Raw genomic sequence first — 25,313 nt, forward strand, 5'->3', positions numbered from 1 at the left:
TTTACTTACTGTATACTTTTTATGCAATTAAATTTTTTGATGAAGCAAACTGGAAAATACCTGTTTGTATAGTTTTTGTTTAAATTGATACTTTACAAGTAAGTCAAGTAACAACTTAACGCCTTAAATCGTTTTTAATTAGACCCTTTTTTGATTTCGTAGTATGTGTTTTTTGAGCATTGTTTTTCACTAATAAAGGTTTGCTAATTTCGTTAAAATATGTTACCTTAATATACTAGTCTCATTTTTACTTTTATTAAAAAAAAAACTCTTCAGTTTTTGTAAATACATCTTTTTGACTGCACATTTAAAAGAAAAAAATATTGATTATATATTATTCTATTTACTATTGGTAGCAATAAACAAAGTAAAATATACTCTTGTTGTTAAAGCTTTACAAATAAAGCTCATTTGGAATTTTTATTTTTTGTCCTTTATTTTTCCAGGATTGCAATTTGAAGGTCATAGTAAAAGAAATCATAGTAAGACACAAATTATGGTTACTGTCTTTTTTACAACTAATGTTATATTGTTAATTACTAGTTTAACTTTATAACATAAAATAACAAATTTAAGAAACTTCTTTTATTAAAAGAACAAACACAACACCTTCGAATAACTAAACAATATTTACAAAAAATAGAAAAAAAAAACACTAACACAGACCTAAGTTGTTCTTAAAGTTTCAATTTTTTTGTTATCATTTAATATAAACTACATTTTTGTTAGAAAAATCTTTATACTTCTGCTTTTAAATAAAACTTTTCTGGTGTGTTTTATAAATGCAATACTTTCAAAAACTCCAACTATTTTAGAAAGTTATTAACTTTATTACATGTAAAATATAACTAAGTTTTTTTTCTGACCAACTATATTTCTCAAATTTATCGAACAGTTTTTTCTACATTAAAAAATTTGCTAATTACATTAAAAGAATAAAAATAAGTAATTGAAGATATTTTTATCCTTGTATGATGTAAAACAACAACGCGGTTACAATTCCCATTCCCATAACCGTCTTGATGGCGTCGTTATGCTTTCTAATCGGGGTATTTTCTCTTGTTTGAAATTCGTTCGGGGTATTTTCCCTGTTTTGAAACTCATTATTAGGGTTTAGGGTCTCGTGGACGATCTGCATTGTCCTCGGGGTCAAATGGGGCGGCAAATCTTCAGTTTCCTGAGGGTTCTGGTCGCAAGGTGGGGCTGTTTGCTGGTAACTCACCATGTGGGTGTGCATCTGTGGATAAAAAAAAAATTAAATTATAATTCTAATAACATTCTTGAGGAGGTTGGAGTATATAATAAAGCATGTTACAGCATTTTCAAACAAGAAATATAGCTAACTAAACAGATTGCAATTTAACTCTTGAAGTTGCATCATTACGTCATAATATGCAAGCGACCTTTTGTAAACTGCGTAAACACTCACTAGACATGTGGCCGGTTAGCTCAGTTGGTTAGAGCGTCGTGCTAATAACGCAAATGTCGCGGGTTCGATCCCCGTACTGGCCACATCTAATCCTCGTTAGTATAGTGGTGAGTATTCCCGCCTGTCACGCGGGCGACCGGGGTTCGATTCCCCGACGGGGAGATTTTTTGATAATTTTTGTTTGTTTAGTTTTTTGTAATCGCATAAAAAATAGCTAACTACTTGACAAAATTCAAGAAATTGGATAATAAATTACTAACAATTTATTGTTTTAATACTTTTAATTATGAAGTTTACCTTGATTAAATAAGGTTATTATAAAATTAACTAATCATAATGCTTATTCAAAAAACTTATGAACTGATTTCTGACATATAAATAAAAGCTTTTTACTTATTGCTGTGAAATAAAATGCTAAAACTGTACACACTCTTTTAAAGAAAAAGCGCGCATTAATAAACACTTAATCGCACTTCTATCACTCAAGTATCACGTTTTCCGCACGTGCTTCAAACCAATAGTGACGTCATATTTGGAACGGACGCGATGAAAAGATCAAAGTTTACTTATACGCGCGTGTTGAGTAAACATAAGTGCTTCGTGCGTTGATATAAATTTAACCAATTTATTTCAAGTCGTTCTAACTGGTTTATAAAGCATATAATTGTATTTTATGCTAAAGTATTTTATGAAGTGAACAAAATAATTATCAAAATTAAGTAGTTTACCATTTATGTGGTGCAAAAGCCTAAAAAATTAAACTTAGTTATGCAATAAACTTGTACTATCATAGTCATAAGAAAATAAACACCTATAAAAATAAACCAAACAAAAATTAAAATTAGCCTTTTCCATATAAATAATTGTGCCTAAACCATTACATTCATTTAAGTAAATTTAAAAACTAATAATATTATATTTTTTAAAACAACAAAAAAGTGCCGCCAGAGAGGTTTGAACTCCCGACCCCTGCTTTACGAGAGCAGTGCTCTGCCACTGAGCTATAGCGGCTCACGGCTCATAAGAATTTATCGGGTATTTAAAGTTAATTTGTGTGCGCTGTAAGATTGCACAAGATTTGTAGTGATTTGAAATTTAATGTACTGTAAGCGCTTTATAATTATTTGTTCAAAGTTATTATCTCTCCTTTATCAACTGCTAACAATCAAAATGATAGTTTAAACCATCATCATTACTTAATTAACAATTAAACTATTAATATTATTACAATTACAAAAAACTCATGTTTTTAAAGCAAGTTTGCAATTGTATAAGTTCAACAATGTTCTTAAAGCATATTTTTGTTAGCCAATAAAATTTGCACCGAAGCTTAAAATATGTATTTTCAAAGTTTTATATAAAATTAGTTAAAAACATTGATTTAGAATTTGTTAGCAAACTATTTTAACGATATCTTCGAACTCAAATTAAACTATTTAAATGGAAATATCTGAATTAAAACTTTTAAAATTGCCTAAAAGAACTTTAATACAAACTTTAAGGTTTTTTTGTGCACTTAAATTTTACTTTAAAATTAGTTTAGCTACATAAAACTTCTTTTAAATTTTAAACAGTTTTCTAATTAAAAGTTAGAAATTTATATTGTTAACTATAGTGTATACCAAATACTTAATTTCAACTTATAAAAATTTATGGCATGTATTACCAACTTATACATGAGAATTGTATTTTAATAATGATGAAATATATACTAGTATTTAGCTGAAATCTTTTTTAAACTTAAATTTTTTATCAAAATAAAATTAAAACACTGAATTCAAAAGAAGAAACACTTTTCAACTTAAATTTACTTGTAAACTAAGTTTTATGTAATAATACTTAATAAAAATATTTAAAGCAAATAACAATGATTAAATAACAATAACCACACTTTATTAATTTTATTACTAATTGGTTTCTTTGCATATGTAGTATGGTAATATAAAATTATCAGTAATATTTTCTAAAGTAGTCTAATGATAAGCATAATAATATATTTGATAGAAATTGATAAATTTTTACTTTTTGAATAACTTTTTTACGTACCAAAACTTTTAGTCTCAAAAATTTGTATCATGTATCAAAAAAACAAAAAAAAAGCTCCCCGTCGGGGAATCGAACCCCGGTCGCCCGCGTGACAGGCGGGAATACTCACCACTATACTAACGAGGATGAGATGTGGCCAGTACGGGGATCGAACCCGCGACATTCGCGTTATTAGCACGACGCTCTAACCAACTGAGCTAACCGGCCACACGTTTAGACTTGCATTTGTGCAGTTTATAAAAGCTCGCTTGCGTATTATGACGTAATTATGCAACTTCAAGAGCTAAATTGCAATCTGTTTTAATAGCATTGTAGTAGCTTTAATTATGAAACTTGATTAGTTTTTTAACACTAGAAAGTTTTTTTAATTTTTTAAACATTTAAAAACATTTGACTCGCAGTGAAAGAAAAATAGTCATTTATTTATACTTTTTTATAATGCCTTGTTATTTAGTACTAGTTATGAGTAAATAGTTAAATCAATGATTTCATTTACTTTTGTATTTAATTTGAAATAATATACATTTGGTTGCTGAAGATGATTAAATAAAATACTTAATTAAAAGTGTACTTAAACTAAAATAAATAAATTTTACAAACTAAAATGTTTTTATAATTAACACAAACTTAGCTTTTTTAAAAACTATTATCAAACTTTTTAAATATATTCACTTTAAGAATAACAACTTACACTTGGTTTATTTTAACATATGTGATTCATCTTTAAATAAAACTAATAAGCAATTGCCAAATTTATTTATCATTAATTATTTTTATTGTTCAAGTATACATGCATTTTAGCTATACATTTAAATTATTTAACTTTTTACATTGCTTATACTACATTAGCCTAAACAACTTGCAATTACACATAATATTAAAATTGCATCAGAATTTTTGTCAGCTAGTATTATATATACAATAGAATTCATTAATCATTGTTTAATTTAGTAGGTGAATTGATGTTGAACATTAAATTTTTTTTTAAATGAAACTTAAAAAGACGCTTGAAAAACTAATAAAAATTTGTTGATAAAAAAGGTGCTCCTGGTGAGGCTCGAACTCACAACCTCCGCATTTCTCCGATACTATCATATAAGTACGGCGCGCTAACCGATTGCGCCACAGGAGCTACGCGTGAAACAACATTCTTCAGTTTATAAACTTAAATATTACTTTGCTTGATTTATTTGCTTGCCTTGACTCATTGAAAATTATACTGCATATATTGAAACTAGTTTAAAACATTAGATTTGTAAAACGTATACTTTTAAATGCTCAAGGGGTAAATTATGTAAAACTTTTAAAACATTTACAAAAATAGAATATCAAATGTTAAATTAAAACTTCATGTTACTATTATTAGTTGAATGTTTTAATATTTAGAATAATTGTGTTTAATCTAGTTAATTGTGTTTATACATTTTTAGAACTCTTTTTATACTTTAGTATTTAAACTTAAGAGAATTAATTCAGTTTTTTATCATTGTAGTTTTTAAAGTAATAGTTTATTTTAGGTTTAACATCTAATTTTATGCTGTATAATTGTAAATGAGTAAAATGCTGAATTTATATGGTAACTAACATAAATAACCAATCAAAAATAAATCAAAACAGTGATTGTGTTATTAAATTAATTTATATTATTATTTAATACACAACTTAAACTTATTTACATTTAATTCAACTAGTATAGCAGAAAAAAAAAAGAAGCTTAAAAAAATACTACTTTAACTTGAAAAAAACAGTTTGAAAATAATGTTTGGTAGTTATCTTATTGTACAGTTAATATTCAAATTGGTAAAGCTTACTCAAAACTTGTTTTAAGGCTCATTATCATAAAAAATAAAAAGTTTATTACAATAAGTGGTAAAACAGAATTGACTTTTATATCTAAAATACTTGGTTAAAACAATTTTTTTAAATTTACAAATTAAGTTTATTTGATGGTTATTAATATACTAGTGAGTCAGTAAACAGTTTAAAACTGCTAAAAATTTGTTCAAGAGCAAACAATGATTAAAATTTTAAGTGTAAACAATAATAATCAAGTACGTAAATTAATGTGCTGTTCTTTTAGAACTGTTTTATATAAACCTTATAATTTTAAATTAACTGTTTATATAGTTCAGAAAACACAACTTTGAGAACTTAATGGTTAACAGTTTTAAAATTTTATGTCTAACTATGTTTTAAAAATTTAATTTTACATTAAACTTTAGGTGTATTTTTAAAGATAACTCAATTAAAAATAAAACTTTAAACATTTATTTGTAATAATACATTATCATAAAGATGTTTATAGTTCAGTAAAACTGTAAAAATACCTTTGATAATGTATTTAAAGTGTTGCAGTTTAAAAACTAATGTTTTACACATCATACACTTTTTTTATGTTAAACCACTGAATACTAAAAAAATTTTTTACTCAATAACTTAGTTAATCATTAATTAATAAGCTTGTTTAAAAAAATCCTATTGCAAAAAATTCAAATTAAACAAAATTTGTAAGTTTATAAATGTTTTAACATAACCCTGCTGTTGTTATTAATATTTATTAAAGATAATGATATACTGAGTATTGTACTAAGACTAAATTTTAGCAAATTTACAATAAAAATGTAAATTTTAGCTACATAAGTTTATTAGCATGTAATGTAAATCTATAAAAGCTTTCTTAATCATATTTAATTACTAAATCTGTACAATCAATGACGCCGTCAAATCTTATTATTACGTCACGAAGCCACTGATAATTTTAAATAAAATTTAAAGTAGTTAGACGTGTGGCCCGTTGGTCTAGGGGTATGATTTCCGCTTAGGGTGCGGGAGGTCCCGGGTTCAAATCTCGGACGGGCCCTTGTTTTTATTAAATTATTTATAAACTAAGAAGGTATGATTTCAGGTCAAAAACTTTTATGAAAAATAAATAAACAAATTTTGATATTAGTATGTTGATTAAATTAAAGAGTGTCAGCCTATTTTCATTTCTAAACAACTGCAATATGCAACTTTAAATCAATATCAAACGGATCTAATATACTAAAAATCAAGTTAAATAAAAAGTAGCAGAGGATGGTTTCGATCCATCGACCTCTGGGTTATGGGCCCAGCACGCTTCCGCTGCGCCACTCTGCTGTTTATATTATCGACTTATTAAGTATATATACTCAAAAATAGAGATATTTTTTTATTTCAACTTTTAAAGCTTATATACTCAAAATGTGAGATAATAACTTATTTTCTTTTAACTTTTACAGTTTATATTGTGGAAAAATTAGAGATTTATTTGTAATTGTCAATTTTAAAGTTTTTATTTCTAAACAGTGGAATACTAGTTTGTAAAATGGATACAGTTCTTATTTCTAATTAGTTTTTAACAGTTATAATTAAAACTGCTAAAGTTAAATTGTGTTTACTGGTATTTTTATAGTGTTAGTAATATTGTTAATAAAAATACTATTTGAAAAACTAGAAGTCATATATAAGTTTAAATGCCAATTAATGCAGTAATAAAACTTGCTTAAATTACAACTTTTACAATTAAAATTTTAATAAATATATTATTAAGTTCTTAATTACTTAAAAAAGTAAACATAAATTTAAGTAGAATGTTTATTTTAAATGTAATATGTACATAGTTTAGTTTGTTTAAAATTCACAGTTTATTGTTTATAGACTATAAATACATACTTATAAACTGTATAGCTTAAAGTGATGATAACTGTTTATTAAAGTTTTTAATAATAACTATAACTGATATTATTAACTATAATAGAATACTTGTTTTATAAAAGTTTAAGTCTTCATTTTGTTTACCGACTTTTTAAGTATAAAATATAATTTTACTAATTAATACTAAGTAGTAGAAAAAGTTATAGTTTAGCTTAAACATTTGTCTACATTTGAAAATTAAGTTTATGTTTTTTAACTGAAAGTAATACAATAGTTTAAATATCTAATTAATTTATTAAGAAAATAAACAATAAATTATATTTGGTAAAAAAATAAAAATAATTATTTTAAAACTTAATAAAATTACTTATTTATATTTTTGTACTTCATAAATTTAATTAACTAAAAAAATCAATTATTAAAAATAAACAATCAAACGGCAATTTTTAATAACTTTATTTTATATTTTTAAATTTAAAATTTTTAGTCGATTAAAAACATAATAAAATATGACTTTCTTTTTATCGTACTACCTTTTATCATTACAATAGTTATACATATTTCTTTAATTTGGGAGTTAAAAAAATATTGTTGTAACATTTTAAAAAGTATCTAAAAATAAACCTTTACAGTTTTTCAAAACATTACAAAACATTTTACATGTAATAAATTAAGTTTAATATAAGTCCTAAATACAAAATTGAAATAAAAAGTTACACAATATTTTAAGATAGAATTAGTCAATCTTTAAATATATTTATTTCACTTTAGTACTTTTCAAAAAAAAAATTAAAGAAGTGTAAAGGATACTTAATTACTTATTAATTGTACAAATTTTAAAACTACTTCTCTTGATAACTTAACTTAATTTTAAAACTTGTTTATGAACAAAATTTACTGCATTAATTGGTGTTTGAACTAGTAGCTAACTTTTAATTTTATTTTTATAAGTTAGTTATTTATAAACATTATAACTAATATTAAAAAATAGCAGTAAATAGAAAATTGACTTCAGCAGTTTGAACTACAATAATTTAAAACCTATTAGAAAAAAAGTTGTTATATATTTATTTAATTTAAAAAAACTAGTTGTAGACAAGCAAAAAACTTTTTAATAAACTGGACAAAAATACAATTCTTTTCTTAAATAAACAATCTGCTTAAATGTATGCTTAACTTTTTGATTAAATAAAATTTTATAAAATAGTAGACATTGTTATTTTATTGTTAATTTAACAATTTCTAATACTGCATTGGTTGTCATACATTTTATAAACTTACATTTTGACAATCTTAAGACTAATAAATAACATTTACAAATTATTATCTCACATTTTGAGTATATAAGCTTAAAAAGTAGAAGTAAAAAATTAATACTCACATTTTGTGTATATATACTTTACAAGTCGATAAGATAAACAGCAGAGTGGCGCAGCGGAAGCGTGCTGGGCCCATAACCCAGAGGTCGATGGATCGAAACCATCCTCTGCTACTTTTTTTAATAAAATTGGTTTTATTTAAATAGGAGTAGTTAAATATTACTTTTTAGTGTATTAGATCCGTTTGATAGTTATTCAAAGTTGTAAATTTTACATATCGTATTTGCTTAGAAGTGATAAAAAGGCTGCTACTCCTTAATTTAATCGAAATATACTGCTTTAGTTTGTTGATGAAACCATTGCTTTAATATTATTGTCACTATGATTTTACAAATGTAATTTTGAAAATTAATTGTCTTAGATCAAAACTACTGAGTGAAAAAATTTGTTTGTTTATTTCCCCATAAAACTTTTTAAACTTGAAATCATGCCTACTTTATTTGTAACAACACTCAATAAAAAGAAGGGCCCGTCCGGAATTTGAACCCGGGACCTCCCGCACCCTAAGCGGAAATCATACCCCTAGACCAACGGGCCGCTTGTTAATAAGCATTAAATTTTAAATATAAACTGCAGTTGCTATGTGACGTAATAATAAGAATTAAACACGTCATTGACTACACCAATATAAGTGGGTTGGTCTTTTTATGGGTATCCTAGTTGCAGTATCAAGTTATGGCCTCATGGCCCCCCCTCTTCCCCCCTTTGCTGCTCATGGCCCCCTGAGTATCTGTCATGGCCCCCTAGGGAGCCACTTAGCCCACTTTGGGAAACCCTGATTTAGAATCTGTTTTTATTGCTTCTACATTGTTTGCTTTAGTTAGGGAATGAAAAATTTTCCCAGCATTTTACCGACGTCATTAAAACATTTAAATTGAACAATTTTGCAAAATTTTGCAAAAACAAACTGCTGCAACTTGGACACCCATAAAAGGATACCCATAAAAAGACTAACCGATTACAAGTTGGAATGCTTGCATAACAGTAAACACCAAAAACTATTAAAAATGCGATTTCTTGTTATTAAATTCCATATTAAACAGTATTAAAGTTTTAATTGTAAAAGTATTACATATATATATATATATACATATAGAAAATTATGTGATTATATAAACGAAATCACCATACTCAGAGTCCACTTGAATGGCTTTTAAATAGTTTACTGCGAATATTCGGATTTAAAAGGGTCAGTACATACGTTTCTTAAAACAACAAAACTGTTTTTATTTCTCAGCTGTAGTTCGAAGTAAATTCAATTTTGTAGTTACATTGAAGAATAGTTACAATACTTTAATCAGTTATAAGCATTTAAGTTTAACATACATATTATATAAGTTGTAAATGCTAAATTCTGGCAACTGTGCTGCAAAGTACTTTACAACTATTTAAAACTATTTATTGCATCGAGAAGCCGTAAAACAGTAAAACAATTAAGTTAGACTTGTTTTTATCTAAAAAACATTTAAAAACTGCACTACAATGATTTTATTGAAGCATTCTGTGCTCAAGCATTCTAAAAATACCATACGTGCAAGATTAGAAAGACTAAACCATAGTTTAAACTTGTACAGCTACTTAACTAGTCACAAATACTCAACAAAATAATACAAACAAATTTATAAATATATATATATACAACTTGAAAAAAATAGCAACTATGCTTAAATTGCAAACGATTGGAAAAAGATAATAAGGCAGATAAAGTGCATTAGAACTGCATTTTTATGTTTATTATTTTTATATACGACTAACTTGCTTCAGCTGCTATATTTTTATTTTTAATGATAAAACTTGATCGATTACAATCGTTTCCTTATACCTGTAGCTTGTTTAGTAAATACTAGAGTGAAAACAAAAGATAAAACTGCAGTTCTAATATACCTCACAGCAGCTTTATTTGCGTACTTTAATTTCGTTTTAATATTACATGTAGTTTTGCTTTACTAAATCCTGTTAAGTATGTATATAAATTTTTGCGTTTAAAGTTGTAAGTATTTTTAAAGCTGTACAATATAATAAACTATAAGAGAAAAACATATTTTAAATAAATTTTAGTGTTTGTTCCAACAAAAGCATTTCAACTTATAATGCAATATCAATGACGCGTTTAATTCTTATTATTACGTCACGAAGCAACTGCTGTTTATAAACGAAACTTTATGTTACTCGCCAAGTGGCCCGTTGGTCTAGGGGTATGATTTCCGCTTAGGGTGCGGGAGGTCCCGGGTTCAAATCCCGGACGGGCCCTTGTTTTTGTATGATTTGTTATTTAACTATTTCAAAATGAGGGCATGGTCTTTTTTTTTTTTTTCAAGTTTTAGGGTTTAAAAATATAAATTTCGAAATATTGATTTGCAAAAGGTTTTTGGTCAATTTTTAGCACAAAGTTAAACATGACAACATTGAAAATATACTATAAAGCTGTTTAAACATAACTAAGATATAAACTTATTTAATTTTTAATATAGATATTTTGTACATAATCGAAATTTTGTTACTTAACATGTAAAAAAATAGTTTAATATAGGTTTTAGTGATTTTTGTTTGAAGTTCCAGGTTTTTTCTGCCTAAATTGTCAAACTCCAAGATTTTAGGCAACCATGGCAATATATTTTATTTTTAGAATATGAGTGATTTATATATTTTATAGTATACAACATTTATTAGTGTAGGTTTTTTGTAATTTTAGCTTACTTGATACTACAATTAATTTAGTTATTAGCCTTTAAGATTTATAATTTTTAAACTGAAATGTTTTACGACTTATAAACTTTGTCGAATTGGAGAATAAAACTAAATTAAAAAACGTTTTCTAAGCTTACTTTTTATAAGTAGTATTGTAGGAAATATATTAAATACCATCTGCAAATTCATATGAAAAAACATTAATTACTTATTTTACTTTTAGACAAGAAAAATACCTTTATTAAAAATATTTAACTATATCTTTCATAAAAAATCACTTAAGAAGCATTTAAAATATTAATTTAAGTATTTGAATTATATGATAAAATAAATGTTTAACTTACATTTAAAAAATAAATAACTTTGAGCACTTTAAATTAAAATATAGTTGCTATTATCAAAACAACATTGTTAATCAAAGTAATAAAAGTATTTAATTTGTGCTGAAACGTATTAGAGAATTTTTGTAATTTTTTTGAATACTTTGTATACTATAAAATTTAATTTAACATCTGTATTTTTGGAGTACAGCTATATTGATGTTGTCAAATTAATCTATCATTTTGATCAAAGTTTCTTTTATCTATGCATGTTAAAGTAAACAATGTGATATACAAGACAAATAAACCAAAGTAGCTTTTAAGTTTATAAACTGAATAACGCTACATCATACGTAGCTCCTGTGGCGCAATCGGTTAGCGCGCCGTACTTATAAGATAGTATCGGAGAAATGCGGAGGTTGTGAGTTCGAGCCTCACCAGGAGCACTTTTTTTAAATTGACGTTAGATTTTGCATATTAAATTAAGACTAATTAACTTTTCATGAATGCTTTTTTTTTGAATTGTAAGTTATTCATAGTTTTTAATCCAAGTAAAAGATGATTGCCAGCAATCAGAATGGCTTATGACGTCATAATTAGCTATCAAAACAGCGTAACTAAAAAGGATGGTACAAATTTATTTTGTTTGGAGTAATTACGGGGTACAAAATGTATTCATTTTAGTTAGAACATAAACTTAATTCTACATTCATTTTTATAAACAACTATTATCTCAACTTTAAAAATTAATAAACAATTTTAATCACTCTGTTAGCAGCATCTACTAATCAAAAAATAAAAGGTAAGTAGATAAAATACCCTGTCAAAAATGTATATGCCCTGTAATTCAAATTATTTTAATCCAACATTAAAAAAATATACATACCAATAAGTTGATCAACTCATATTGTAACTTTACCAGCATTAAAGATCATATTTATTTAAATAGCTGCTGAATTTGAAGCTAAATACCTTGATGTTCTTAAGAACTTTTGAATAATTTTAATTACACAGTTGTGAAGTTTAGGTATTTTTTTAATAGATTCATGCAAATTATATATTTTATTCGCGACCGGTTTCGGTGGCAAGATATTGTGACCTTTTCAAGCAAAAAATAAAATATTAAACTGCGTATCTTTTTAATAAAAATCAACTTGTACATATTTTTAAATATTTGCACATATATATATTAATAAAACACTAATTTTTTAATTCAATTGTTTCGCTGTTATGTTAAACAGAACAGATCTATATTTTTCTGTACAGAACAGATCTTTTCTTTATTGTAATAATATCTTAAAACAGAAGTCAAAGTGTACATGAAACTAAGCAAAAACTTTAAGGATTGTAACGTCACTAGTGTATAAATATATATATATTTATTTAAAGTGATAAATTCCTACAACTTTATTTGCAACATTTTGTTGTATAATAATATAAGGCAAGTATGTATACAAAATACCATTACAACTTTATTTTCGTGTCAAAATGCTCCTTTTTTTCATCAATTTGCCAGTTAAGCCAATATAATTAAAACGTAACCATTCTGTTTAATCTTAGACTCATTCTAAACTATGCACTAAATAATATAACTACCAACCTGGTCAATCCTCCCAACAATTCTGTCGGTGGCATTGCTCAACATTCCTTCAATCTGCATATTTGTAGGAGTCACCACAATTTCCTGGTTGCAATTTCTCAATTCTTCGATTGAACTCTTCAAATTGTCGTGGCCTTCGTCGTACTTGTCTTGCATCGAAGTTATTACCTGTGTGGTGTTATTATTAATTTCACTTTAATAAGTAATAAAATTTAAACAAATTTGTGGAAAATAAAAACTTATATAACTTGTTTTACACATGTACAACTTTTTATATGTTTTTATACAACTTTAAAGCTTATTCTATGGTCTTGCATCGAAGTTGTTACCTGAGTAGTAATGCAATCTAATTGTTACGTCATAGAGCAACTGATGTTTATTAACAAAACTTAACACCTTCAATCAGGTGGCCCGTTGGTCTAGGGGTATGATTTCCGCTTAGGGTGCGGGAGGTCCCGGGTTCAAATCCCGGACGGGCCCATTATTTTTTGGTGTCTTAATCTAGTTATTTATTTGGTTATTTGCAAATAAATGGTACAAATGTTCCAGCTTTTTAAATTTTAGAAGTTTAATGAAAAAACTCATAAATTTGTATTTTTATTATAGTTGAAGTAGAGTGTGGATGTTTAAAGTTCAAAAAAAGTTTTAGGGGTCATCAAAACTTTACAAAGTTTCTATTAGTATTTTACTTGCATTAACAATATTACTGGGATAAAAAAAAGTTAAAATATTGTGAAATACTTAATTTCTCCTAATAATTAATGATATATAAGTCATAAACTTTTGACAATCACTATATTTTTATGTTATGTTTGGTATAAATTTTTTCATATATTACAAAACTTACTTAAATTAAAATATTTAAATTATACAACTATATATTAGGCGTATAAACTTAGCTTTATACAACAATTTTTAACAAATTTAGAAGATACGAATTTAAATAGATTCATAAAAAAACTCCCCGTCGGGGAATCGAACCCCGATCGCCCGCGTGACAGGCGGGAATACTCACCACTATACTAACGAGGATGATATGTGGCCAGTACGGGGATCGAACCCGCGACATTCGCGTTATTAGCACGACGCTCTAACCAACTGAGCTAACCGGCCACACATTTACAATGTGATTGTGCAGTTTAAATATTACAACCACTGTTACGTCATAATGTAAGTAGCATTGAGAGCGTTTCAAACAGTTTTAACCACTTTAAACGAGAGTGTTTCATTGAAATTTATGTCAACATTGTGATTTAAACAAGTTGCTATAACACTTGTCACTTTTTAATACATAAAAATTGTGTACTCCAAAACTTTAATTCGTAATAAAAAAATAGAGATCAAACAACTCAATATGATTTATATAAACTTATTTAGAAAACACTGTTTTAGACTAAAGTCTTTTATATTGTTTGTTCATAATTTTATCTTTAATACAAACATATATTGTAATATATATTAGTACTTTGATTCAATAAAAATAGTTTCATAAGTGTAACTTTAAAACTGAAAAAATATTTATCTTTTAAACTTGAAATAATTTATTTTAAAATGCTTACTATTAATTTAATGCTTGTACAATTGTAATTAGCTGTTAAATACGTTTGTTTTAATTTTTACTTAAATATGTAAATCCGTCCTCGGGTCTTATATAAAAATGCGTAGCGTATGTATATCTAGTTTGTATATTTTATTAAAGTAATTTTTTTAGTAATTTTAATTAAAGTTTTAATTACTTTTTTGTTTTAATTTATTTACATAAGTTATTTTGTACTGTATGAAAATTTATTTTGTAGACGGACAGTACATTAGATGTTTAAAGTTATTTTTTTTGTATTATATTTATTTATATATTATATTTGATAGCCAAACAGGAATCTTCTAACATTTTTTAAATTATAAACATTTATAATATTTAATTAACTCTTAAACTTTGAAACTGTTTCAACTCAGGTAAGTAATCTCTATGAAACATTTTATAAAAAAAATTCAACATACAGGTAAACCAACTTAAGATTAAACTCAAAGAAGGAAATAAAAACAACTTTTCTTAAAAACCTTATTTTAATCAGCCGTAATTAATTTATAATTTGAAATTATTTTTTTATTAACATAATTTTTGATAAAAAATAATAAAAAAAGTAATTTTATTTTTATGATAACAACAGCACATTAAAAATCTTACTTTTTGTCTGATATAAAAGTACAGTTTGTATATATGAAGTTTCAAATAAAAGTACAAAGTTGAATTGAGCGCGGTAATATAATTCAGTTAATGATTAATTAAGAGCACGTGTTTTTAATTAGAAGAAAGTAACTGATTAAGCAACTACGAACAACTTTCATGTATTGCAGTAAAGAGTAGTGATAGACAACTTTCAATTATTACAACTTTCCAGTATAGCAGTAAAGAGTAGTGATAGACAACTTTTTGGTATTTCTCTTAATCAACTTGAATTGGAGCATTATTAAACACAAAAGTTAATCTTGACACTTTAGATTAAAACATTTTCTCATTGACAATATGTTTATTGAACATGTTGTTAAACGTTGCAAAAAATACAAAAACCAAGAAATAATTTATTTTTTTTAAACCTTGATTTACATTTAAGTCTCAATCAACATTTATTTCATTGTAAAATGGGTACATTTAATTTAAAAATTAATGTAACCTGCAACTACTAATCATAAAATGTTTAAACTTTAATTTAATGATAATAAGCATACTTTTGTCAAATTCGCAATATAAAATTTAGCTGTTACTGGCTTATTTTTTCATTTTATTGTTTAACATAAGGTTTGATCATACCAATTCGATCATCAGCCTATCGAAAGCTTGTGGTCTGATGATCGAATTGGTATAATCAACCATTATGTTAATCTTGAGCTTGTCTCACGGCATACAAAAGTCCAGGCTTCTGCTCTGCTGACTTTCGCCGATGTTTTTGTTGATTATATTGTTTGATCCAGGGGTTCCCAACCAGGGGTGCTCGCACCCCTTGGGGGTGCGAAATAGCTTTTAATTTTTGAATTATAAATAAGGAGATTTTCACTCTCTGATATAGTTTATAAAGTTAAAAAGTGCATTTTGTTATAAAAAGAAGTTGGCGCTCATTTTCTGAATAAATTATTTTATTAATACGTCATAGAGCAAGAGCGCTTTTCTAGAAGTAAATTCATATTACTAATTTCATTTTATAGCTGTTAGTTTAGAATTACCACTTCAGTAAAGCTTTCTTAGAGTTTTACACCTGTGAATTTTAATCATCTATTCTTTAAATATTTTAGTTTCTTAAGTGGCCATTAATTGTTTAAACCTGGTTCTAAATTGGTTCTGTTAAGTTTATTACATTTATAAAGTAATCGTTTATTAAGCTTTGTTGTGCAGAAAGTGGTGCTTAAAGATTTAACATCAGTAAATTGTAGAGTTCACAGGCAGCAATTACTGTATGTTATACCATTTAATAAAACTTGTTTTTAGCTTTAGTAAAACCAATTTTAATAGATCAGCAAAAGTATTCAATGCATCAACTTTATTTCTATTCATTCCTTTTTTGAACCTAAATAGTTTACCTTTTTCAATCTACTTTTTTTATTTATGTTGTAAGCATACAAATTTTTTTTGTATTTGCTTTTATACATATCTTTTAAATTTTAAAAATCTTAACTCAAACCTTTATTATTTTGAAAATTCCTAGCTGCTAATAGTTTTGAAAATAAAACTTAACATAAGCTTAACTTAGAACAGCTGATGTTTTCTACCTTATAAAAAATAGATAAAACTTGTTTGAGTATAGTTTGATATGTTTTATAAGTTTCCAAGTATTTTATTTTTGATAATATAGTACACTGTCATAAAAATTAAAATACAAATTATTAATTAATCAAACCAATGATTTTATAATCAAATTATTAATAAATAGTTATAGCATATAGTGTTAGGGGTGCGATATCAAATTAAGAGACTTTAGGGGTGTGGGGCATCAAAAAGGTTGGGAACCACTGGTTTAATCCAACAGAAAAAGAAGATGACAAACTTGTAAAATAAACATACTATCTTAAAAAATATCAAATATAAATTATAATTTTTTTCTAATCAGCTTAAAAAAAATCATTCAGTTCAAACTTTTGGGCAGAACTAAAACCCATAATAATATAATATAACCTAGATGCAGATAACTTTATGCTTTTGTAAGTAATATTTGGATTACATGAGTCTAGGAACTTTTTATGAGCAAAGCTCTAAATGATTTTTTATATACTTAACACTAAAAACTAAACAAGTTAATTAGAATGACTACATTATATAACTAAGTATCTATGTAAAATTTTCAAAACATTTGTAAAATTATAATACTGTACTTCGAATAATTATTTTATTTTCATTTCAAAAAAGTATTCTGAACAATACTTTAATGACGTTGTACTAAGTTAGTAAATTAAAAAATTTAAATGCTCTGCAAAAAAAAAATTTAAATTACCTCAGTAAGATAGTTAAATAATTAGTCAACTTAGGATTTTCACTTACAGAATTTCATATAACATTTTTAATATATACATACTATTTCAACTTACCTCAGTAAGGTCTTTAATATGGTTTGTCAACTTGGGAATGCTTGGGTTCTGACTTGCAGTGTTTCTAACCACATTTTCGTTGAGTTCCTGAATTGCCGCCGAAAGTTGCTCGTTTTCACGCTTCATTGACGTTGATACCTAAAATTTATTTGTCAATTGATAAAGAATAACAGTTGTGGTACAAATTGTTTAACAATTAAATATTGTTTTTTTTTGTTTCATACTATGTTGAAATAAATACTTTTTTAGTTTGAAATCAGAAAGAAAAAATGGTTAAACTGTAGAAATTTTAACACTTAAAGATGCATACAGCTAAAATACACTTGAAATCTACAACTAAAATAAATATACAAACTTTATCAACTACAATTGTCTTGAAGCTTGCATCATTGATTAACTTATTATAAACAACACATAAGTATACAACTTAATAAAAAAAAACTTTATCAACTCCAATAGTCTTAAAGCTTGCATCATTGATCGCTTCTTTAACCTCTAAAATTACTTCTTCGAAATTCTTGGAAGTCAGATAATAACTCAGTCCTGTGCCTAGTTGTAAAAACATTTAATATTAGCAGTAATTCAATTTTATTCAAAAAATAAACAAATTGTACTTAATATCCGTGCAAAAGTTAAGGTAACTTAAAATTTGTGTTCATCACACAAATTTTAATCGTTTCGACTGCTTTATATTGCGTCACAATAAGCTAATAAGATTATTAAATAAGTTAAATGTTTCTCAAAGTAACACCTCTGTGCTCAGTAAGTTAAATACAGGATATTTTACAGTATACATTTTATTTGTAGCAAGATTGCCAAAGGTTTTTTAGAAATTTCTTCCAGGTTTTCTAAAGTACCTGTTTTTGGGTCTATTTTTAGTTTAGAATAAAGTTTAAGGTAAATAATTGTCTTAAATAGTATAACGGTATGCTATCAAAATCCACCTTTTTTTTTACATTTTCTTTATTTACTTATTTACTTTATATAATTAATTAATTATTTATTTATTTTTCACTACCACTGTTACCCCTAACCCTTACCCTCGTTCGGTAAGCGGTTCTCGAATTTGACTAGGTGGATTTTGATCGGGTGGATTTTGAACGTATCCCAGTATAATAACATTGAAAAGATATTGCAATGTTACTGAAAATAAGCTATTTAGTTTGAAAAATAATAATTACAATTTTTTTTTAATCTGAATGACAGATTTTTTGTGTCAAATTGAAATTTCATTATTTTACTTGTAAATCCTTTTTAATTCCAGGGTTTCTAGGTTTTATAGTGATATTGTTCATAATTTTTCCAATTTAAGGTATTTTGAGGATTAAAGGCTTTTGGCAACCCTGTTGCAGTAAATACAATCTTAAAAATAGTTTTAACTTTAAGTCATTTTAAAAACTTCATTTTTAATACTTACAAAATACTAAAAATTACAAAATTTTAAGCTGAACTAGCTAAAAAGTATATACTAAATTCTCTAATAATCACAAAACTTTAGTTAAATATTATACTAAATTGTACAAAATTTCGAAAAACTTTTAAAATCTCTGGCTTAGCTGATAATAATTCAGAATTTCACGAATAAATACCTTCGCTTTAAAAAGGTCAATAATTAAGTTTACGAGTGAACAAGTGACCCCCAATACGCACACACAAGGTTATTAAAAATTCCCCTAACAAGCAACGCCAACCTGCCGCCAAACCGAGCATGGCCCACATGAATTTGTGTGATGCAAAACGAGAGTCTCTCGCGTCCTCTCTCAAAATGAACTCTCTCATTTTCGACGACATCTCTCGGAAGGTGGCTTCCTCGGCCACAGACGCAGATTCGAGTTGCGCTTGCACGCTGTTTCAATATAAATGTGTTTAGTGATTTATATTACTTTAATTTATAGTTCTGCTAAATATAAATGTATATACTTGTAGTCTAGTTGTATGATTACTTGTCTTAGCTAAAGAATAATGCTGAACTTACTGGGTAAAAATATTATTTAAATAATTGCAAATTAACTATTCACTGCTTTAAAATAGTTTTATGTGATGGATATAACTTTTCAACATTCTATTAGGCTAAGTATTTGAACACTGTATGATGTATCATAAGTTTTTAGTTCAAAATATATGTTAATGAACTTATTTAATATATGTATGTATGTATATATATATATATATGAAAACAAAAAAAGCATAAGCTTCTTATGAAGTTTTTCAGTTTAACTACCCATTACACGAGTACAATTATATTTATTCACAATCAAAACACAACCTTCAAGGAGAAAGTTTTTACTGTTTAGCTTACAGCGGTTTTATTACAGCGCTTATCAAGTGTTTACTCAGCTTATCTTGCACATGGGAGGTTTATAAACGCAACAAACTCGTGTCAGTCACAAGCCGCTATAGCTCAGTGGCAGAGCACTGCTCTCGTAAAGCAGGGGTCGGGAGTTCAAACCTCTCTGGCGGCACTCTTTTTGATTTTAAAAGTAAATGGATTACAATTATTTATAAGTAAAGTAGCTGTAGAAACTACTTTCAACGTTTAAATAACGGCATACTATATATTGATTTTAGTTGAGACTAGAAAAATGTTTTTAAGAATAAATTGTGTTATTAAATTTAAAGGGTTTTATGTTTGTTTTAAAGTTAATTTTATTTGTATATCTGCGAGAAAACTTGCAAAAAATGTTGTGCTTATAAAAAAAAGATCAATGGAAATCTTTAAATTTGTATAGCAATAATAATATTAATATTATTGGAAAATATTTAAATAAATTAAACAGAATTATGTTATACTTCATGCAATAGTTTTTGGTATCAAAATATCTCATTAAAATAATTAAGTTTTTAAATATTATACGCTTCATTTATTTAAAATTTTAATAAAATGTTTGTGCTATTACAGTCAAAGACGCTGATAAAAGATTAAGTTTAAAGTATTTTAACTTGTTTAATTTACTAATTATAAAAAAATATAATTTTTTAAATTATAATAATGTGTTTTATTTAATATTTTAAAATGCTTTTTATTGTAACTATATTTTATATTTACCTTTTTATTTGTGGTATAAAGCTTTTATTTTTGTTTTACAAAACTTGTTATACACTTTTAAAAAATAAATATTCAAAATCCAAGTTAAGCAAACTAGTAGTACAAAAATTTAAAAAAAATTCACAAAATATCGTTGAGCTGAAAAATTATAGCATAACAAAATTATGAAAAACAATTAATATCAAGCTTGTAATTATTATAGAGAGTCAAAAATATAGTTTAGATAAATTTCGAATAGACACGAGTTTCAAATATATTTTAGTCACATATCTACTCACTCATATTTAAAAAGCACTAAAATGTATTACTAAATACTTGGAAGACTTGTTTGGTGTAGAAGTAGCTTGGTGTCTATGCTAGACTAAAATTTTTATAGTGACAATTAAAAGAATAAATTTCAAACAAAGTGCTTAAAACGTTTTAAGCTTAAAAATAAGCGTTTTAGCTTAGTTTTAAAATTATACAAAGTTAAGAGTATGTAAAACGTTTTAGAAAAAACCTAATATTTTAATTATTTTTATTGACAATTAGGTTGAAACAAGTAAAGACATTTACTTTTAGAAAAATTAACTTAACTCATGTGTAAAACAATACATATTTTGAAGTTAATCTAAAATTTTAATCTGAAACTTAATAAAAAATTTATTATGCCCTCATTTTGAAATAGTTAAATAACCGATCATGTAAAACAAGGGCCCGTCCGGGATTTGAACCCGGGACCTCCCGCACCCTAAGCGGAAATCATACCCCTAGACCAACGGGCCACTTGTATGGCATAATTAAATTTAGTTAATAAACAGTAGTTGCTCTGTGACGTAATAGTAAGATTTGAACGTATCATTGATTGAAGCATTTCAAGTTGAAATGCTTGCATATAAACAAACACCAAAAATTATTAAAAGCGTGTTAATGTTTATAATTCAGTTATGAAATACTATATTGTACAGTAGTATAAAATTACAGAGGTATTTTTAAACTTATTACTTGGAAAAATAAGCAACTACGATTTGTTTCACTGCACTAGTTGAAGCAGTGAGTAAGTTGTGAAAATAACAAATAAAGCTGCTATAAAGTAGATTTCAACAAAAAAATTGTGTTTTTTCATTTAAAAAATTATTTATTACTTAAACAAGCTGCGACTGTAAACAATTCATATATATTTGTTTTTATTTAAACCGAACATATTAAACTGTACAACGAAGTTGTATTAAAGCATGTTGCACTTGAAAAAAAAACATTATACTATGCATTATGTTTAAACAAATTCAAATAGACTTTCAAAATTCTACAATGGTTACAATTTAGAGGTCTTCAGTAAGTTTTTATAACAGATAACACTACATAAAAATAAATACATACGTATTTATGCTAAACACATTTTATTTTTTATAAGTAAAAAACTGTTTAGTTTTACATCATACTTAAAAAATATGTTGTTATAAACAAAACATTAAAACTATACGATAAATCATCAGTTATATATTAGTATACTAAAACTATAAGCACTGCAAGCTTTCTTACTTTTTATATATTTAACTCTGTAATTATCTTATTATATGCAACAACATAATTAAATATGTTAGTATAAGCAAAACGCGCTCTCTTAAATAAAAACTGTTTAAAATTAATTATAATATGTACAAACCTTAATTCTTTATCAATTATCAACAAAATCATTATGAATATCATTATGATATCATTATGAAGATATCAAAAACATAACTATCTTTATTTTATTATATATTTTTTACTTATTTAGTTATGTTAATGTTTCGTAACATGCATAAATAAACTGTTATCAAAAATACTTTATAAAAACCAACGTTATGAATTTGGCAGCAAATATCCAGGAATTTAAAAATTGATTCTGTAACTCTATTATTACACGCAACAACTAATTAATTATTATAATGAAACAAGTATATATTTTTTGTCTTTTAAAAACTTCTTAAATAAAAGAAATCATAGTTTATAGAAAACTTATAATTTTTTTTTTCAAAACGAACGTTATTAGCTTGGCAGCAATGAAAGCTTATTTTCAAGTACACTTCAAATAAAATATAAAAATTGTACAATAAATCATAAGTTATTGTACAATGTATTTGAAAACTAAACATAAGCACTGTAAGTAATTTTTATTTCTTTAACTCTAACATTATTTTTTACATGCAAAAACAGTTTTAATATGAGAATATATACTACTAGATATTGTAAAAGTATATTTTATTACTTAAAAACCAACATTATGACTTTGTTTTCTTATTTATCTGTTATTATCCCATTACACGCAACAACCATTTGAATATGAAAGAAAATAATAACTTATGTAAACTTTATGTAGTTATATAGATTTATTTATAAAACGAACGTTATGAGTTTGGCGGCAACTGAAGCCCTCTTATTTTCCAGTTCACTGACTTCGTCATGGTTCAGTACCCTCTCATCTTTGGAATCTAATTCGGCGAGTTCCGCTCTCAAAAGTTCCAGTTTGTTTGAGAGTTTCTTCTCTGACATGCGGGCCGCTGAGTACTCTTTTTCTGCCTGTTAACATTTACATTCAAAACCAAATCATTTTGTAAAATACTCTCACTCATACTCATAGCAGATATTAAGGTTGTGTAAACACTTACTAAATAACTAGGCATCTCTTAAGACTGATTTTATGCTCATTAGAAGTGCATCTGTTGCCCAGACCTTAGAATTTCGCTTAGTAAAATTTTTTGACGTTGGGAAATCACATAAATAGAGAGCACAAAAAATAGCTTCCTAGATTTTAGCCTGCCAAAGCATATTACTTTTGAAATTTTTGCTTTATTAAAAAATAAATTGAATTTTTTTGTTATTTTTGCGTAAAATTTTTATTTTTATATTTCCTCATACTTTGTTTATAAAGATTTTTCTAAATATGGCAAGGAACATTTCCTAACCGTTTCGAGTAATTATCTCAAAAAATGTAGGAGAAAATAAGTTAAAGTGAAATAGTCTTTTTTTCCATTTTTAAATATACTGATATAAAGCAAAATTTTCAAAAGTAATTTGCTCTAGCAGGCTAAAATCTAGGAAGCTATCATTTTGTGCTGTCTATTTATGTGATTTCCTAACGTCAAAACATTTTACTGAGCAAAATTCCTAAATTTTTATTTTTGAGGGGCAACAGCTGTAGCCTAATACTCATACACCAGGTTGATATCAAACAAAGAGGGCAATATTGCTCATTTTAAATTAATTGATATTAAGGAGAGTAATGCATCAACTCTATTTTTTCTTATAAAGCAAAGGTGTAACAAACTGTTCTCAAATGGTAGTTACTGTCACAGACTATATTTTAAGAATTAAAGATAAAAAGTAAAAAAGCGTTAAAATTTTCAAAACTTATAGCAAATATATTTATGATGACTGTAAACATGTGATTTTATCTAGTCAATTCCAAATCTTTTTGTTATTCAATTTTAGCTTTATAATAATACTTAAGCAGTGTATATCATAAAAAAACATTTTCATATTAAAAGTTTAGTGCATATAATAACTAATCATTGCTTTTGGACTAAAGTCCTAATTTTATGCATTTCATATTATCTGTATAGTACACAAGTGGTCTATCTTATAAAAAAAAAAATATTTTTTTTTGATTCATATTTTGACAGCTGTATGATTTTTACGGATTAATTAGTTCAAAACTAATTTCTAATTTTAAAAACAAGTACTTGGAGTTAAGTAGGTATTCTATGAAAGATGCAAACTGAAAATGAACAAAACCATAATATACTAACAAAAATTAAGTTCTAAAACTTTTATTTTATAATAGTTTTCACAGCAGTTTCATTAAACTTTAATATCAAATAAAAAACTATTTAAATTTAAAAAACGATATGTAGAGCAGTTTTATTTTTACACACAATGGGCTTACAATTACAAAAAGCTAATATAAATAATTACAACTTAGCAATTCTACTGTCAAAGCTATTTTAAAAAATTAAACATTTAAAATTATCGAAATTTTTAATACCATATCTAAACTTAGGGCTATACAAGCCAAAACTTTAAGATTAACAGGGCCTTTAAATTCTTTACTTAAGATATAAAACTATCTAGGAGTTTTCACGTACAAGAAGTAATAAGGAGATTCATTCCAATCAAATACAATTAACTAAAAACTAACCTTAGCAGCATCCATGTATGAATTGTTTGAAGCACTTCTGACAAAACAAGTGTTTGAAGTTGTCACATTAGTTACCACAGGTGTAGATCTGTGCAAAGTCCTGAGGGATGAAGTTTTATTTGAAGATTTGACCGCTTTGTTGAGCAGATTCAGACAGGATTTGTTGATTTTCATGGTGGTTTATTTACAGAAAACAAAAATAAAGTTAACAGTGGACGCACACAGTGAAGTCGGAGTTAAATATAGTAAGTTAAAAACAAGACCTGTTGGAAAAAATAATTAACTATGGTTTTTACTAAACTTTCAAAAAAAAAAGTTTCATAAACTTTAAACAAACAAAAAATATCATACTTTATTCATGAAATAAAGAAATGCTGAGATTGTATCTCTTTCCTG

At 26.0% G+C, this 25,313-nt stretch overlaps 1 protein-coding gene and 15 non-coding genes across 16 annotated transcripts; 7 read left to right on the forward strand and 9 right to left on the reverse strand.

The window, feature by feature from the left end:
- Positions 1 to 672: 672 nt before the first annotated feature.
- Positions 673 to 25,176, reverse strand: LOC145836116 (uncharacterized). Its single transcript, XM_082943925.1, has 7 exons — positions 24,918 to 25,176; positions 23,127 to 23,299; positions 19,404 to 19,558; positions 18,155 to 18,261; positions 17,713 to 17,850; positions 13,138 to 13,305; positions 673 to 1,237 (listed from the first exon to the last, which is right to left on the reverse strand). The coding sequence occupies exons 1-7, from the start codon at positions 25,089 to 25,091 to the stop codon at positions 962 to 964; spliced, it is 1,191 nt and encodes a 396-aa protein (XP_082800051.1). The 5' UTR covers positions 25,092 to 25,176; the 3' UTR covers positions 673 to 961.
- Trnad-guc (transfer RNA aspartic acid (anticodon GUC)) lies at positions 1,520 to 1,591 on the forward strand. Its single transcript has one exon. It is a non-coding gene; the product is annotated as a tRNA-Asp (tRNA).
- Trnat-cgu (transfer RNA threonine (anticodon CGU)) lies at positions 2,369 to 2,440 on the reverse strand. Its single transcript has one exon. It is a non-coding gene; the product is annotated as a tRNA-Thr (tRNA).
- Trnad-guc (transfer RNA aspartic acid (anticodon GUC)) lies at positions 3,530 to 3,601 on the reverse strand. The gene has a single exon. It is a non-coding gene; the product is annotated as a tRNA-Asp (tRNA).
- Positions 3,609 to 3,682, reverse strand: Trnai-aau (transfer RNA isoleucine (anticodon AAU)). Its single transcript has one exon. It is a non-coding gene; the product is annotated as a tRNA-Ile (tRNA).
- Positions 4,518 to 4,607, reverse strand: Trnai-uau (transfer RNA isoleucine (anticodon UAU)). Its single transcript is given in 2 exon segments — positions 4,518 to 4,553; positions 4,570 to 4,607. It is a non-coding gene; the product is annotated as a tRNA-Ile (tRNA).
- Positions 6,264 to 6,335, forward strand: Trnap-agg (transfer RNA proline (anticodon AGG)). Its single transcript has one exon. It is a non-coding gene; the product is annotated as a tRNA-Pro (tRNA).
- Trnam-cau (transfer RNA methionine (anticodon CAU)) lies at positions 6,542 to 6,613 on the reverse strand. The gene has a single exon. It is a non-coding gene; the product is annotated as a tRNA-Met (tRNA).
- Positions 8,571 to 8,642, forward strand: Trnam-cau (transfer RNA methionine (anticodon CAU)). Its single transcript has one exon. It is a non-coding gene; the product is annotated as a tRNA-Met (tRNA).
- Positions 8,995 to 9,066, reverse strand: Trnap-agg (transfer RNA proline (anticodon AGG)). Its single transcript has one exon. It is a non-coding gene; the product is annotated as a tRNA-Pro (tRNA).
- On the forward strand, positions 10,708 to 10,779 carry Trnap-agg (transfer RNA proline (anticodon AGG)). The gene has a single exon. It is a non-coding gene; the product is annotated as a tRNA-Pro (tRNA).
- Trnai-uau (transfer RNA isoleucine (anticodon UAU)) lies at positions 11,894 to 11,983 on the forward strand. Its single transcript is given in 2 exon segments — positions 11,894 to 11,931; positions 11,948 to 11,983. It is a non-coding gene; the product is annotated as a tRNA-Ile (tRNA).
- Positions 13,546 to 13,617, forward strand: Trnap-agg (transfer RNA proline (anticodon AGG)). Its single transcript has one exon. It is a non-coding gene; the product is annotated as a tRNA-Pro (tRNA).
- Positions 14,177 to 14,250, reverse strand: Trnai-aau (transfer RNA isoleucine (anticodon AAU)). The gene has a single exon. It is a non-coding gene; the product is annotated as a tRNA-Ile (tRNA).
- Trnat-cgu (transfer RNA threonine (anticodon CGU)) lies at positions 20,103 to 20,174 on the forward strand. The gene has a single exon. It is a non-coding gene; the product is annotated as a tRNA-Thr (tRNA).
- On the reverse strand, positions 21,451 to 21,522 carry Trnap-agg (transfer RNA proline (anticodon AGG)). Its single transcript has one exon. It is a non-coding gene; the product is annotated as a tRNA-Pro (tRNA).
- Positions 25,177 to 25,313: the final 137 nt, after the last annotated feature.

This window comes from Thalia democratica, chromosome 5 (genome assembly GCF_965202585.1).
Source record: "Thalia democratica chromosome 5, ktThaDemo2.hap1.1, whole genome shotgun sequence".
Lineage (NCBI taxonomy): Eukaryota > Metazoa > Chordata > Thaliacea > Salpida > Salpidae > Thalia > Thalia democratica.

Coding starts and splice junctions, on each gene's coding strand:
- LOC145836116 (XM_082943925.1), bottom strand. CDS start 25,091: ATGAAAATCAACAAATCCTGTCTGAATCTGCTCAACAAAGCGGTCAAA. Junction 23,300..24,917: donor CATACATGGATGCTGCTAAG/GTTAGTTTTTAG, acceptor AAATGTTAACAG/GCAGAAAAAGAGTACTCAGC. Junction 1,238..13,137: donor TTGTTGGGAGGATTGACCAG/GTTGGTAGTTAT, acceptor TTTTATCCACAG/ATGCACACCCACATGGTGAG.